The 18,101-nt window shown below is 39.7% G+C and overlaps 1 protein-coding gene across 1 annotated transcript in view; it reads left to right on the forward strand.

Moving 5' to 3' along the window:
• NTRK3 (neurotrophic receptor tyrosine kinase 3) overlaps nucleotides 1-18,101 on the forward strand; it is a 700,933-nt gene that overhangs the window by 671,146 nt on the left and 11,686 nt on the right. The window contains exon 18 of the mRNA XM_088452662.1: nucleotides 13,566-13,724. Within this exon, the coding sequence (XP_088308788.1) occupies nucleotides 13,566-13,724 (159 nt within the window). The remainder of the gene's footprint in view (nucleotides 1-13,565; nucleotides 13,725-18,101) is intronic.

The following is an 18,101-nucleotide window of genomic DNA, read 5'->3' on the forward strand; positions in this document are numbered from 1 at the left end:
CCACTGGTGCAGTCAGGCTACAGCAAGTACTGTTGTTTTTTTATATGAATAGGACAAGAAAAACATTTACGTTCTGAAGGATTGGCTTAAACGTACCTCACTTGTTCCAGGCAAGAAAAATATTGTGAACAGTATTTGTTGACCCAGATAAAATATACCTTCCTTAATTGTACATCAAGCTTGGACTTGAAAAAAAAAAGGTTATGGATAAAATGCAAACTGGATTCACATAGTTGAGAAATAAGTTTACCCTGATCAGTGATGCTAACATTAAAGGAGGTATTTGTGAAGACGATCTGATCAGAGTATTGTTAAGAGCTGGGAGATAAGATGAACAGTTGATTGAAGTGGAGAAGCTGCATGGCAGAGTTTCAAAAATGTCAAAACATCTCAGGGAATCACTATTCAGAAATAGTGGGTAACCTTCTTGTGTCTTACAAAGCAATGGGGTGCAATATCTGTAGTAAATGGTTCATTTCTTGAACTCTAACTTGGACTTTTGTCTGAAAAACATGGGTGCGGTGAGCGACGAACACAGAGAATGTTTTCATGCAGACATTTTTAACATGGAAAAGCATTACCAAGGCAAGCGGTGCCCCAAATTGCTGGTTGACAATAGATGGACACTTAAAATAGACATACCTGAGGCAAAGTACAGCAGTAAATCAAACAACTAAAATAGTTTTTTTTTTAACAGATTTTAATTAGCATGTAAATGTATGGGTTTTTAAAAAATAAATTGTATGTCACTCAAAAACCTTACAGTACATGACAGAGAAATTTCACAAACATACAGTATATTTGAAATCAGCACTTAAAAATACTTTACGAATCAAATATTTTCATTCTCGGAACATGACATTTTTTTCTTGTTCCTCAGTGTACTTAAAAAGCTGTTTTGTGGGAATATACCAAAGTTCATGAAAATTCACTCAATCAATTGACTAGAGGCTGATGGGTATGTGTCTCTGTGACATCACTATTTTCTAGCCAATTGATAGGCTGCATAAATTGGTTATCTACACAGTATAAGCCTGATTCTGAGTTGTACGCAGCGGCAAAGTTAGACTCAGTGGAACAATGTTTTTCATCTGTGCATGCATCTGAGTTGCACCGTGTATGCATCCAGATTTAGTGCGTACAGAGTTGCAGATCATATTTAGGCGCATGGTAGCAGAAATGTAAGACACACAGAGATTTTGCATCTTATGGCAGTGTCGCAGTCATGTTGCGGGTGTGATGCTGAAATCGGTTGCGTACAGAGATGCACACCCACCCACTTCGGAGGCCACACTAAGATGGAGAAACTGCACCTATCTGGTGCAAGTTTTGATGGTGCAAACGATGGTTCACCTAAAGATGCACCAAGAGGTATTTCAAAATCTTTGGACCCTGACAGTGGGCGTCTCAGTCCTTGCATATTCGGACACATGGATGTACACCAGGGAAAAAATAAGAATTTGATGCCCAGATATAGCTCAAATGAGCAATCAGCACAAACAAACCTGCTGAGTGTCACCCAACACTCACGAACAATATACGTAACAGGAAAAAAATTAGGCAGTTCATATAGGTGCTCAAACATTGATAAGGAAAATGTCCCCTTACAAAGATGTTCAACAGAGGTTCCTCTGAAGGGGATGTAGTCAGTTTACCTATGATCGGGATGCCGGTGGGCGAAATGCCGGAGCCGGAATCCCAACCTGCGGGCACAACACCGGCGCCAGAGTCCCAACATCAGGAGAGATGCCGACACTGGCATCCCAACAGCTGGCATCCTGAGCGTAAGTATAGCGGCCGGGTTAGCTGTTAGCCCCGGGGGGAGGGTTAGGTTTAGGAGGGTTAGGGGTTATGGTTAGGTTGTGGGGGTGGGAGGTTAGGGTTAGGCACCCGTGGGGGGTAGCTTAGGGTTAGGCACCCCTGGGGGTAGATTAGGGTTAGGCACCACCAGGGGGGTTATGGTTAGACACCACCAGGGGGGTTAGGGTTAGGCACTAAGGTGGGAGGGTTAGGTTTAGGCACTAACTGGGATGGTTAGGGTTAGGGTGCAGGGGGGGAGGGTTAGGGTTAGGATGCAGGAAGGGAGGGTTAGGGTTAGGATGCAGGAAGGGAGGGTTAGGATTAGGGGGTGAAGGGAGGAGGGTTAAAATATGTACCTAGCCCCTGACGGGATTATGAGCATCAGGATTTCGCTGTCGGTATTCTGACAGCCGGCAACCCGACTGCTGGTACCCAATGCCTCTGAAGTATATCTTCAGTTCTCTTTATTATATGTTATTCCATATATGTCAGGTGTCTTGTATCGATGTGTTCACCCTGTTAGACATGAAATTCCCCAAATGTATCCTTTAGGAAATCACAGTCCCAGCAGATATTTGAAATAGAGAAAAGAGATTTATAACATCTCTAACCACTGCTTTGATACTTTTGTCTCAACAAATTGGTAGCAATCCATATTTACAAGCACTTATACTTATCACCGGTTTATTGACTTGTTGAATTAAAATGATTTTACAGTATATTATTATTTTTCCTCTGCTTCAAATATCTGTTGGAGCGTGACTTCCTAAAGGAAACATTTGGGAAATGTCAGTCTATTCAGGTGAACACATCGATACAAGAGAAGATACACATATATGGAATAACAAGACACCTGCTGACATATATGGAATAACAAGACTCCTGACATATATACGGAATAACACATAATAAAAATAACTGAAAATATACTTCAGAGGTTCCTCTGTTGAACATCTTTGTAAGGGGACATTTTCCTTATTAATGTTTGAGCACCTATATGTAAACCAGGGAAAGGCTTTGTAGTGGTTCCTAAACTGTCTCATCAGTATAGCTGTGAGCTGTGAACTCAAACTACAAATTTAAAGCTGCAATCAATTATATGGCTGATTTGCCACTTTAAATTTAGTAGCAATCTCGCTGAAATTCTTTGGGTCCCATGATATCGTTATATTAACTGCAAAATATTTATTTAAAATGCAGATGTTGGAGAGATGATACAATCTTGAGGCCACAGCCAATCTTGGCTAGTCCACTGTAAAATTAAAATACCCCAATGTTTCTGATATTTCAAAAATGAACTATTATAATATTTTAAATAAAGGCAGTCGATATGCCACTTACTTTCTTGCATTATCATCATAATTGCTATTATTAATATAGCACCAGCATAGTCTGCAGTGACGTACAATACAAGATCTACAGTACATTCATGCAGATCAGTATCTGCCCCATTAAACTTTGCAAGATATTTCTCCTACTCCAAGCACAAATACACACCAACACAAGGGCCAAATTTAGCCAGGGTGGGTTGCACCGGCCAGGAGTCTTGCCCGCTCTTCCGGGGGGTCGGGAGCGACACACGATTTTCGGGAGGCTCTCGACCATTTCGGGAGGGTAAGCAAGTATGGTACATAGACCCCTTAGTCACAAAAGTCTAGGGTTATCATATGATACAGGCATGTGTATCAATACATCATCACTGGACAACAACCCAATATGACCACTTTATTAGATTATTTATTTTTTAGGTTTTTCTTTGCTTTTAATTTAGATCCTTAAAATAGGATATAGGGATATGAGACAGTTTGTGAGGTGTGAGACCTGCTATTTTCTCAACCTTGCCCAATCCCTACTAGTGCACTACGGTACTGGTTCTCCTATAGACATCAATATGATTTGCTTTTCTTCTAACCTTTTTTACACAGTAATAATAACCTGGGTTTTAAACACTTTTTATTACATATTAAATTAAGCAATACATTACTACAGTATGTGTAAATACATTACTGTGTTATATTTTATTGAGTTGCCTGTGAATGCTAAATTATCTCAGTTTTTACTTTGGATTCACCGATCATTCTGCTATCTATGCAGCTCATTTATATTTTGAACACAAGGGGCATTTAGCCAATTAGCCTTTCCTTTTATTAATGTAATTGATGTGCAGCATTTAAGAAGTGTGGCAATTAAAAAAATAACTGTGGCTGTGTAATATTACATTCTATGCGTCTATGAGCTGAAAGAAGCTTTGATTCATGAAAGATCACCCACACGTGATTATTCCTATAGTGGATTTATACATTTCCACAAATTACACAGTGCTATACAGAGAATATTTGTCGTTCACATCAGTCCCTGTCACACTGGAGCTTACAGTCTAACAGGTCTATTTACTAAAGCTCCACATAATGTGGAGTTAATGCAGCTCATAGAAACCTGCTGACAGTAAGGGGTAAATTGACTAAGATGGGAGTTCTATTAAGAAGTGATGTTGCCCATAGCAGCCTATCAGATTCCAGGTATTATCTTCTAGAAGGTGCTAGATAAATGAGAAGTAGAATCTGATTGGTTGCTATGGGCAGCATCACTTCTTAAATAGAACTCCAATCTTAGTAAATTTACCCCTAAGCCGTTTCTGCCCCCCTCCTTACCGTCGGCTGCATAGGTATACGCATGCATGACCTCCGGTGTCTATGGCAGCGTGATAAGATCTATCAGAAATAGTGCTAGCAGCAGAGCAGAAAAGAAAATCCATTAGTACATATCGAGAAGTGGTATGTACTTGGATTTTCAATGCCTCTGAGCTCTTTTCCCCCTTAACTCCTGTTAGTAAATAGACCCCTAAATGATCTAACACACAGCACACAGGCATTAGGTACATTTTAGTCGGCAGCTTGCCAGCACGATATTTGAATTGTAAGAAGAAACTGGAGCAACAGTAAGAAACCTATGCAGACATGTTGAGAACATGCAAACTAAACAGCACAGGACCCTAGTGGAGAATTGAACTTATAACCGCAGTGTTGTGAAGCAACTATACTGACCACTGTGCTGTTAATAGTGCTTTTGTGTGCATTCTACGTATTTGCTTTGGCAGATCAATTGACAGTATACAGTAGTGATCTACTATAATTATATAGAAGCTTTGGAGGTCTGAAAGTTTGGGCCAAAAGCCGTTGAGAGATGCACAGGCATTACCATTATATGAATCACAAAACCATAATGGCATGACATTTTCTCAGTATAATAAGCCATTTTCATGTGCCTGTAGCTATTTATGCCAATGTGCCAATCCTGCTGCATTTATGACCAGCATTAACTATATGTACAAGTAATTGGGGTCTATTTAATATTAAGTAAATTCTTAGTGCTCACTACTTCTTCAACGGATAATTTAGGCTGAATTAAATTTTAATTTCAAAACATAGGGCCTAATTCTGAATCATAAGCAGCTCCTTTCATGGACTTGAATAGCGAGTGTTAGCACACTGCGCATGTGCAGAAGCGAATGTACACATTTTTGCACATTTGTACATATTCGAGCAATTCTGGTTTGGAAGGACTGTATCTCTCATTGTATGAACTGGGTGGCAACACTGTGGGCACACTCAAGATAATTGTTTGGTGGGAGTGTCATAGGAGTGTCGTGGAAGTTCCATGGATGTGTAGCGACATTTCCATGCTATTCTGAGTCTCACGTAAAGTGAAGGTAAGGTGGTTTCTTATGGATCTCTCGCATCCAGCATTGGGCTGGTGCAAGTGCAGATGCTAATGATGACAGTTGCGGCTGCAGACGGAAAAACAGTGTGCGCTGTAGCTTTCCGTTTCAAGCCCTGCAATTCCTCACAGTTGCCTTATGGCAACTGACATTAGCAGAAGATAGTACATCTGGCTACACAGAAACAGGCTCGGAGTCAGCCCCATAGCAATCAGAAGCATAATATTTGCAACTGTCAGTCACAGCAACAATACACTGTTGTGTATCTAACATTGTCATGTTTGTGTTCTATAATTTATTATATGCATGATTCATGTTGTGTTAAGATGCAATAGCGGCATTAGAAAGAGATTTCAAATTTCTTCAATGTAATATATACTTTTTCATATTTGTTTTGTTTTTCTACTGTTCTTACATGTCTTTATTTAGTTTTTCTTTTTGTTTTCTGTGTACTGTATGTTCTCTTCATTTATGTTTATTCAATAAATAAAAATAAGCAATTTTTTCCAAGTTAATACTGTATGATGAGGTTGTCCTTGTTATGTTCCCTGGGAGCCATTTGCTGTACCCACCTCCTGTGCCATACAACCGGACTGAGGTTGATCAGCATTCCACTTTGCTCCACTCTCTGAGGTTGGCTGGCAACCACCTGACTCCCCTCACCAGTTGCCCAGAAGCTGCAGTTGGGATGGCCTTTGACCATCGATGTCTATTGGCCCATCACCCACCGTGCCCCCCACAGCAGTGTCATTGAGTGGTGAAAGCCATTGATGATTAACCATAGATGGTTTTGTCTCATCTCATCAAGCACACACCACTGTCTGAGTCCTAGCTGCTTGACGCTGTTTGCTCCGGATCCCCTCTCCTGCTGCTCCATTGCTGGTCCTGAAACTAGTGCTATGGCTGCTCCTAGTGGCTCCATCAGATCTCCTGGAGGTCAGTGCCACATAAGTCCTTCCTCTTTCCTGTTGGCTGGAGTAACCACATCCCTGCAGCTTCAGCCTGGTGGCCCCTGGAAATGGTAACATCTATAGGGGAGATGTATGTCTAATAATTGGTTACCTTCTACATCCTCCTATTTTCTGCTGCCTGCACCCAAGAAGTGATCAGCTTAATCTCTGTTGAAGCCACCAACAGCTAATTTAGATAGCTTTATGAAATAATTTATCTAGCATTGCCTGCTGGACAACAGTAGCTGCACCATTACCTTCTGGAGGGTGAGGCCTTGTTGTTCCTTTTGCTGCTGTTTTCTTTTTCATCTTAGAATGCCTCCCAAAAGGTCTAAAGTCTCCTTACCACTTCTGGTGAAATTTTCTGGTTCAAATCAGACTCCATATCTGAGCCTGTACACCACCTGTGTCAGCACCTGGGGATAACTTGAGCCTTCATCTAGGTTCTAGGGTGGATTGCCACTCCGAGACCCCGACTACTGTCAGGACCCTATGTCAAGGTTTTTCAGCCTTTCAGACTGAACTGTCTAATGACCTCATTGCTGCTATCTGGTAAGTCAAAACTGATCTGACCACCAATGGCACCTGCACTCATAGCCTAAAGCACAAAATGGGGGATTCGGTGACCACACACAATGATCTGTTAACAGCCCACAATCAACTCCAAGCTGAGATGGTCGCACTTTGATATAAAATGGCTGACATGGAGGATTGTTCCCATTGAAACAATATCAAAATTTGAAACATTCCTGACTTGGTCTCCAATGCAGAATTGAAGGCTTTGCTGTCTTGTTTTTGCAAGCTGTTACTGAACCTGGATGACATAGACCTCCTCAAGGACCATCTCCCCAGGATTCAGATGGTCTCTGGTACTCTCAGCAGAGATACCCTCCTCCATGTCCATTTTTTACTACCAAGTAACAAATCCTACAGGTGTCAGGTAGTCTCAAACTTTTCCCAGATTTCTCTCTGATTACATGGATTTCTCAGGCTCCTGTCACTACAGCTCTATGTGCTCAAGAGATATCCTACAGGTAAGATTCCCTGTTCATAATGAGGGATGTATATACACCATCTCTTCCTTGGATGTTGGAGTTGAGCTCCTCTCCGATTGAGATATTCTTTTTCTTTTGTGCTCTTCTGCCAAGAGGGATGTTTTTGTTGCTCCTGACTGGTCTAATTGCTGACTTTGTACTGTTTGTCTTTTTCCATCATTGCATCATGGTCACTTTTCCTGGGATTATTTCACTTACCTTTGGACTGCTACTTCTTGCACTGAGACATAACATTTTGCTGGATTTTTGTGCCTATCGCTTGAGGTTAGCTGTTCCATAGACATGTGAGTTTACCTTGGCACTTTGATCTGTTAATTATGTTTTTGTTTATTACTTTTTCATGTTTCTTGTGACCAATGGTACTCTTAAAATTTTATGCTGCAATTGCTCTTGTAGATGCTTTTTTAATCAATATTTACTAATGTTTGTTGTTGTTATATATGGTTGGTGACATTAGTACCACTTATATCACTCTTTTTTCACTTTACTGCACTTTCTTCTGCCCTGCAGTAAATGCTCTGGACCGATATACCAGGGTATTTTAGTGTACTTGTCCCCGTCCCCGGTTCTCCATATGGGATCAGTCTTAGAGTCCTGTTGTACAATTATTGCTTTCATTTTAGGATGTGTCATGTCTGTATTTCTATATTATCCTGACACTTTCTATTTTGTTAAGATGGTGCAGATTTTTTTTCCACCTTAGACACCATGCAGATGTAGTGGCATTGCAAGACACTCAATTTTCCTCTTCGGACCACTCTGTCTTCTGAGATCATAGGTACCCACTGGGTTGTTTTGCTAATGGTCTTTTTAAATGGAATGGAATAGCTGTCTAGTTTAGGGCTAACATTCCCTTTGTTTTACACTGTAAATTAGAGGATAAATCTGGACATTATCTTATTTTGATAGGTCTCCTGGAGAAGAACTGGGTCACTTTAGTATCGATTTACTCTAATTAGGTTCCCTTTTTCAGAAAGGTGTTTACTGCTCTACAAAAAATTAGATGGGGCAATATTCTAGTTCTTGGTGATTTTAATTTAGTCCTGGATCCCAAACTAGATACAGTAGGTCTCATCAACCACCTGACTCTCGTTCATTTTCAGTACCTTCTGGAACCTGCTCGCAGATTTTGACTTTAATAATATCTGTAGGTCAAAAAATTTAACGGAACGAGAATATTTTCTCTCTGTTTACAACTCTTATTCATGCAGTGATTTTATTTTGTATGACAAATAGACACTGCGACACTCTGGGCCTGATCACCTCCACTCTTCTGATGACTGTCCCCTCATAATTTGACTGACATAGCTGCTAAACAGTCCCTGGACGATAGTCTCAAGTTGAGGGATACAAAGATCAACTCAGCAATGTACAATTGTTTGATTTGATGTTATCATAATTGAGAGTATAATGAGGATAATCTGCAACATATACAGTAGTTCTATTAACTATTATAGTCATTGAGAAGGAAGGTCATTTCTGAGCACTAACCCAGTTTAATCACTGGAAGATTATTGAATCTAACAATAAGGGGAGGAGATACCCCCCAGTTACAAAGGGCTATCACTGTACTCTCAGATTATTTTAGGTGTGTTCCTATGACATTTACACACAGGATATATGTTCAATGCGGTAAGTAATACATGGTGGAAATAAGACAATGCATGATTTTGATGATTACACAGTGTATTTATATGAACCATATGCTATACAAACAAGATATTATGATCTCATAAGCAGCCATTTTGATGGTGTGATAAGACCCCTGGCACATCATTTTAATCTCTAATTTCTTTTTGTCAACCTATAATTTTTAAAACTTTGCCACCTTTTAATTCCCAGAGGGGAATCTTATTTTAAACAATAAAAGTTACTTTTTATATTCTAAACATATAGCAATTTGACTAGTGCACCAATGTACTACCCTTTCCCTTTTTTTCTTTGTATAAATGGCATCCCTCTAAGGCAGTGATTTTCAACCTTTTTCAACTTGAGGCCCACTACACAAGATTTTAAAATTGTCAAGGAACACTATCCGGCTATGCGGCGTGCGTGACCAATGAAAACACATACACATTGGCTCCCACATAATAAAATACACACATATTGGCCTCCACAGGAATAAAACTCACTAAACTGCACACTACACTACAGGTAGTGTAGTGTGCAACTACAGGTAACAGGTCTGGGAAATTATTGGTTTGTAACTTGAGGGTTTGTCAGGCACAAAATAGGATTAATTAACCATGCGGATATCGCTAGCCAATTCGCTAAGTAATTTCCTCAACTATAATTTATCCACTGGCCCAACCTTCTGACTCGTCTATCTAGGCCTTTCTCCAGTCTCTCATTTCCCGCCCTTTTTGCTGATGACCTTGCAATTTAAATGCCTCCTGGACCTCACAAGAGGTGGAAATGGTTATCGACTCCTGCTGATAAAGCACCAGGACCTGATGGTTTATTACTAATTTTATTAAAATCCTTTAAAGATTGTTTAGTTCCCACCATTACTGCTTTATTCAACAAGGCCACTGGCTCTGGTTTGTTTTCTTCTAAGAAGTTAGAAGTGCAAATTGTGACCCTCCCTAAACTTGGGCAAGACTGTAAAAATTACCGTCCTATAGACTTTTTAATTGGTGGTGTTGAGATTTATGCTAAACTCATCGCTAATCATCTTGATTCCCTCCTTCCCTCTCTGGTCCACCCTGATCAGGTGGGGTTCGTGCTGTAGAGACAAGCCTCAGATAAAAATATTCAGGTTTTTAGCCTGAATGATCATATCTGTATCCTAGACGGGCCCAGTTTTGCTTTCTCTGGATACAGAGAAGGACTTTGACAAGCTTCATTAGTTGTTTATGCGAGCAGCTCTTGATAATTTTGGCTTTCGAAACCAGATTCTTTTCTCTAATTTAACTTTATATGCAAGTTACTCTACTCTTGTGTTTAGCAATGAGCTTCTTTCTGATGCATGCCCCACCACTATTGGTACTTGTCAGGGTTGACAACTCTGCCCTCTTTTTTTTGTCTTTTGATATTGAGTCTTTGGGTGGAATTCAATTCTTTCCAGCCCCTATCGCGCCCGACGGAGCTATTCTATTCTTGCTCCTGTAGGGCGCGATCAGCTACCAAGCGCTACATTTCAGCTCGCAGCCCCTGGGGGATGAGAGCTGAAATGTGCAAAAAGTGACATGTTTGGGCGCCCAAACATCACTTTTCACGATTGCGCCCAGCACTTTGGTCGGGTTTAGCTGCTTTGCGCGGCTAAACCTGACCTCTATGGGCGCGATCAGCGTGAAAAGCTGGCACAATTGCATAGCGGCCCGCGATCTCCTGTCACTTTAGACGGGAGATGCGGGCCGTGAAATCAATTGAATACTGCCCTTTGACTGCTAAACATTGTGTTGCGGGGGATTTTTTGTGAAATCGCTACCTATTACATAACCCCTGTTGTGTATGTTGGATCTAACATATGTTTTCCCCTCTTGACCATCCCCTTCTTTTTTCTATACCCCACAAAACTATTCTCATTAATAAAAACTATGGTTGATAAAAACACAAAACATAAATGCTGTCTGTTTTATCACATTTTTATAATTATGGTAACATCTAATTAGTCTACTGCTTGTCTTTGATTACATTTCTTGATAAAAAAACAAAACTGAAAACAAACACAATACAATCAATTTGCAGTTTGCTGAACAAAGAGACAAGAAAAAGTAGAATATAACATATTTGCAGCTCATGTTGCAGACAGATAGAATGCATATGATCCTGTCCTATTGTATTCAGTAATGCATACCAAATTACATTTGCGCAGTGTTATCATCTAATCTTCCTGAAAAGGCTTCTCAGATGTTTGAAATGCCACAAAGCAAACAATAATATCAAAACAAGACCTCATTGTTTTAGTACTTAATTTTAGAGAAATGAAGACTAATTTTATTATATTCCCTTCATATCAGAGTATTAGCAAATCTCAAGTATTTAATTAGCCACACTGTGCAAACATCTAACACATTAAATAAACAAGCTCTTGAAGCTTTGCCTTTGTTTAAATAAGCAAATAATGTCTGAACATGTGGTGCCTGGCCTATTATTGTATCCTAATTTTCTTTTTTTAAACAATGCATAAAGATGAACCAGCAACCACAATGCTAATAGTCACAGACATATATTTATTAGTGTTTAATATCAGTCTAATCTATGCTACAGACCTATAATAGTCATGTAAACACATGGGCCTAATTAAGCTCCACAAACATTGAAGTTTTAATTAATGGAGGTGTCTTAAGATCATAACCATAGGAGAGAATATAATTAGAGCCCCGAGGTTACAATAATAGTTACTTATAACTTATATTTACAATGCAGATATTATTAAAGAAAGAAAACATAGAACAATCTTAGCTGGAATAAAATTAACATATAATTATTTGGATTGATAACTAAAGCAAGGCAAAAAAAGCAATTTGCGTGTGTTATATAACATATGCTTCCAATTGTGTAGTGCTCCTATTCTTTCTATATATTACATTGGCACCGAATTGTAATGCAAATTGCACTGTGATTTTTTTGTCTTCTAGCATCAGTATCAAGACTGTTTCATGATAAATGACTGTACATGCTAATACCGGGCACATGTTGGGGGCTAAAATGTTTTGAAGACAGGATCTAATTTTCAGACATGAATAACACTGGCCCAATTACTTCTTAACAGGGTGCATAACCATAACGTTTTAAATATATAAATCATTACTATAAGTATATAAGTATATATATATATATATATATATATATATATATACTTTATTTATTTTGCAAGTTGCCAGTAAATCAGTTGTAGTTTGCTCAAAGAAGCGTGCATGGAAATGTTGCATATATTCGCCCATCTTGACATTTAACCACATCTGCACATGTCTGGTTTATTACTAGTCATCGACAGTGGCGGCTCCAGAGGTGGGGTTGCAGCGCAGTCCATAATCCAACTGCCCTTCCAAACATTGCTGGCCGGGACTCACTGGCAGTTGGTGTGGCTCCCATATTTGAATTTTGGACTGAGCTGCAGCCCCACCTCTGGTCATCATCATTGGTGCGAACTTGCCCCTACCCTACCATGCCCTAGGTACAAAAGATAAGCCTCAGAGCAGGCATATTTATCATTTATGTCTAGCACTGTATTGTCCGCATTTGTGTGAACACATCCTCATTGACCTTTTTCCTATGTGATCTATCCCACTTACAACCCATTTCCACCACTTTGGTCATAATTGTACTGTAGATGCAATCTAAATGTGTAATCTGTATTTGCACCCATCCAAACTGTCTGGTGCTCAACTTTTATTTAACCAATTAGTTTTAAATCTTCTAATAACTTCTTCAGCTCTGTTAATGATTAAATGGTGCCTGAATGTTTCTTCCACCAAGAGTGACTGAATGTTTCCTCCACCAATGTTGACTGAATGTTTCTTCCACCTTAATTAACCTTAACCACAGTTTTGTAGCAACTTCGGGCTTGTTGAATAGTCACCATTAACACCGTTAACAGAAGTTGTCTATTCTGATAGAAAGAGGGAGCATAACTCTAATGGTTAGCAGTTATTATTATGCTATAGTTTCCGACTGATGAAATGATGTTTTGTAACTATACATCATGCATATAAAGGTCAGTCAGTGTTCTGTACATTATTATTGTGCCTAGGGTATATCTGAGTTGTATGGCCTTTCTTTAGAATCGTGACATTCTTTCTTTGAAATAGCTCTACAATAATACAATTTTATATTCTTACTATATATTATAGAAAGACCTGTGTTATACAAAAGTATAAAGAGTGAAGAATTGGATGCATTATTCAGTTTCATTTGCCCACCGTAACATGGGTTACCATTTTCTACTTGATGCTCAGAAAAAGCATTTACTCCATATAATGGAATGTGCTCAGTTTGTATATTATATACTATATTGCATAAAATAACTATGTAATATATTTTGAATGATAAATGCTAGAAAGTATGTTTACTCCTATTTTTGTCTTTTATTCTTAGGTGGGAGGCCATACAATGTTGCCAATTCGCTGGATGCCTCCGGAGAGCATAATGTACAGGAAGTTTACCACGGAGAGTGATGTGTGGAGCTTTGCCGTTATTCTTTGGGAGATATTCACTTATGGAAAACAACCATGGTTTCAGCTATCAAACACAGAGGTACAGTATGACTCACCCCATGTAGCAGTACAAGACTTGATTTGTCCCTCACTAAATATTTTCCATACAAGTTTGGCATCTGTGAGTTTCTAGCACAAAAAGCTTGTGGGCTAAATAAAATATATTGTATGTGCATACATAGTGACAATAAAAAAACACTGAAGAAATTGTTTTAAAGTGATGAGGGATGTTGATTATTTATGCAATTATTGATCATTTATAAAAGTCTGATATTCTGAGTAATATCAAGGGTCAAGTATATACTTTATTTACGTAACAAGACAAACTGTATCTATTAAACTTACTTAATATTAGTTAATATTTCAGTCAGTCCAAGAAGCTGACCACACCGATTTAACCACTTAACAGACGAATTCTTTTTCCAAAAACCGCTCCAAAATTGTCGGTTTCTTTTATGATTGAATTAGGTCAAGAACATAATTTTAAACTTATCCATCACTATTTTATATGAAAATTTTTTTTTTTTAAAACCCAGTATACCATAAAAATATGTTATACTGTAGTGATGGCCATTGACAATATGTTATGTTATACTGTAGTGATGTTAAATATGTTATGTTATACTGTAGTGATGGCCATTGACAACTGTACCATTGATGGTTCAACCATCGTTAGAAGCCATCAATTGTTTAGCGATTTGGCAAGATCTGTGTAGACCACAACTGTTGATGTTTCCCAAACATCGATTGATGGCTACCATCGATGGTGCAACATTGATGGCCACCAGCAATGGCAAACCACTTGTTTTCAGTAAGACTATCGATGTTTGCAAACCATCAATGGTCGGTTGCCAACCCTAAACAGAGGCTCTGCAATATCTATCAATTATATATATAGAACATATATCGAAGATCTATATATATGTATATATAGAACATATATGTATAGATATATATATATATATACACATACACACATATGCTTATATATATATATATGTGTGTATATATATATATATATATATATATATATACAGTCAGGTCCATAAATATTGGGACATTGACAGAATTTTCATATTTTGGCCTCTATTCACCACCACAATGGCTTTGAAATGAAACAAACAAGATGTGATTTAACTGCAGACTTTCAGATTTCATTTGAGGGTAATTACATCCAAATTAGGTGAACGGTGTAGGAATTACAACGGTTTCTATATGTGCCTCCCACTTTTTAAGGGGCCAAAAGTAATGGGACAAACTAAACAATCCTAAATCTAACTTTCACTTTTTAATACTCTGTTGCAAATCCTTTGCAGGCAATTACAGCCTGAAGTCTGGAACGCATAGACATCACCAGACGCTGGGTTTCATCCCTGGTGATGCTCTGCCAGGCCTCTACTGCAAATGTCTTCAGTTCCTGCTTGTTTTTGGGGCATTTTCCCTTCAGTTTTGTCTTCATCAAGTGAAATGCATGCTCAATCGGATTCAGGTCAGGGGATTGACTTGGCCATTGCATAACATTCCACTTTTTAGCCTTAAAAAACTCTTTGGTCGCTTTTGCAGTATGCTTCGGGTCATTGTCCATCTGCACTGTGAAGAGCGGTCCAATGAGTTCTGAAGCATTTGACTGAATATGAGCATATAATATTGCCCGAAACACTTCAGAATTCATTCTGCTGCTTTTGTCAGCAGTCACATCATCAATAAATACAAGGGAACCAGTTCCATTGGCAGTCATACATGCCCACGTCATGACACTACCACCACCATGCTTCACTGATGAGGTGGTATGTTTTGGATCATGAGCAGTTCCTTTCCTTCTCCATACTCTTCTCTTCCCATCACTCTGGTACAAGTTGATCTTTGTCTCATCTGTCCATAGGATGTTGTTCCAGAACTGTAATGGTTTTTTTAGATGTTGTCTGGCAAACTCTAATCTGGTCTTCCTGTTTTTGTGGTTCTCCAATGGTTTACATCTTGTGGTGAACCCTCTATATTCACTCTTGTGAAGTCTTCTCTTGATTGTTGACTTTGACACATATACATCTACCTCCTGGAGAGTGTTCTTGATTTGGCCAACTGTTGTGAAGGGGTTTTTCTTCACCAGGGAAATAATTCTTCTGTCATCCACCACAGTTGTTTTCCTTGGTCTTCCGAGTCTTTTGGTGTTGCTGAGCTCTCTGGTGCGTTCTTTCTTTTTAAGAATGTTTCAAACAGTTGATTTGGCCACACCTAATGTTTTTGCTATATCTCTGATGGGTTTGTTTTGATTTTTCAGCCTAATGATGGCTTGCTTCACTGATAGTGACAGCTCTTTGGATCTCATATTGAGAGTCGACAACAACTGATTCCAAATGCAAATGTCACACCTAGAATCAACTCCAGACCTTTTACCTGCTTAATTGATATTGAAATAATGAGGGAATAGCCCACACCTGTCCATGAAATAGCTTTTGAGTTGATAGTCCCATTACTTTTGGCCCATTAAAAAGTGGGAGGCACATATTGAAACTGTTGTAATTCCTACACCGTTCACCCGATTTGGATGTAATTACCCTCAAATTAAATCTGAAAGTCTGCAGTTAAAGCACATCTTGTTTGTTTCATTTCAAAACCATTGTGGTGGTGAATAGAGGCCAAAATCTGTAAATTCTGTCAATGTCCCAATATTTATGGACCTGACTGTATATACACATATTTTATTACTATTTTTATATTTTGCCGGATCACTGTGGCCAGCAGTGATCGGGACACATGGGGACTTGGGGAGGTGGAGCTGAGGCCGGAAAGGAGTGGGAGGGGCTGCCAGGGTACATAGCAGCAGCAGCGGCTACCAGAGCCGCCGCTGCTGCTTCTCTCACACAGTGATCTCACTGATCACTGTGATCCGGAGCCGCAGCAGGAGGGTGTCCCGCTAGCGGCCTGGGTTACATTGCAGCAGCGGAGGCTGCCAGAGCTGCCGCTACTGCCTATTACTGAAACGACTTCCCGATCACTGCTGGCCACAGTGATCGGGTCACAGCAGCAGCAGCAGCGGCTACATGAGCCGTGGCTGCTGCTTCTAAGGGGGGTACTGCCGGGGCCCGATCACTGTGGCCAGCAGTGATCGGGACACAAAGGAGGAGGAGCAGGTGTAGAGGGACCGGCAGGTCCCTCTGAGATGGGCGGCTGCTGGAAGCTAACTTCCAGCAAGCCGCCCACTGTGTGTTTCTGACTGGTCGTATCAGATACGACCATGTCAGGTAAAGCCCAGTCTGCTATGGTCGTATCTGATATGACTGTGCCAGGCAAGTGGTTAAACAACATTTTTGAAACAGTTCAATGAATGCTAAATACACCTAGATATACAGTAGGCTTACCATACTATCCCTTTATACCAGGACACTCATGAATTACACAGGTTCTGTGGCTGGATGACTTCTAGCCTGCATTTCACCTGGTTTTAATCAGCCACAGAACTTCCTGAGTATCCCAGTATGGTACGCCGACCTAGATAGGATCAGTTTCTATGTTTACAAGTAATGAAATTAGATGTATTTTACCCAAAGCAAGACAAATCTAACTTGTTCTACAGTAGTATAATGGTATTTTATCAATATTTTGTCCTACAGTAGGTAGCTTATTTATATTAACTAATATAAAGCCACATATATTGCAATGTTCAAATCGGCAACAATTTCAATATTGTTGCATTTCGATGAGAAGCAGAAAAGCAATTCAATTAATTTAAACCCTAAATGCGTGTTCATAATGTGGCAGATGTGTTACTTTTTATCATCTGGCTCAAAAAACGGTACAAGGAGGAAAGAATTTATAATTGTCAGTCATGACAGTGGAGTTTATAAAGATAACATTGCCCAAAAGAGACTGCCTACATCCTGGCAGAGCAGGGGTGGAGAATTTTTTTTCTGTCGAGGGCCATTTTCATACATATATAACATTATTTGCGGGCCCGTGCAGGCCACACCCCCTCTGTGTGATGTCACACTTTGGCGGGGATTGAATCGCGGGGGATTACAGCAATGCTCGGAGCATCCTGGGGATGCTCCGGGGAGTTGTAAGGGCAGCGGTGTGACCATCTGAAGCATCCTAAGGATGCTCCAGGTGGCACTGCTGCATAGATTCTGGCTGCAGGGTGCTATTCTAGGCACCCTGCTAGCCAGTTGAGAGGGCCATATTAAATGATGCCTTATATGGCCCCCGGGCCTGAGGTTCCCCATCCCTGTGGTAGGGGAAGAGAGGTTAGTGAGGAGCTCAGACTTTATTAGTGGCTTTTAAACTAGTCAAGTGCAGCAGCTGCAAAAATGGTGGATCCCATTGCCCTCTTATTAAACACTATTGTACGTGTATAAATGCTCACAGTTTGGGAAATAAGCTACCATAACTGATTGTAATCAGGACAATAAATAGTTTTGAT

Source organism: Taudactylus pleione, unplaced genomic scaffold (genome assembly GCF_031769625.1).
Source record: "Taudactylus pleione unplaced genomic scaffold, aTauple2 ptg000556l, whole genome shotgun sequence".
NCBI lineage: Eukaryota > Metazoa > Chordata > Amphibia > Anura > Myobatrachidae > Taudactylus > Taudactylus pleione.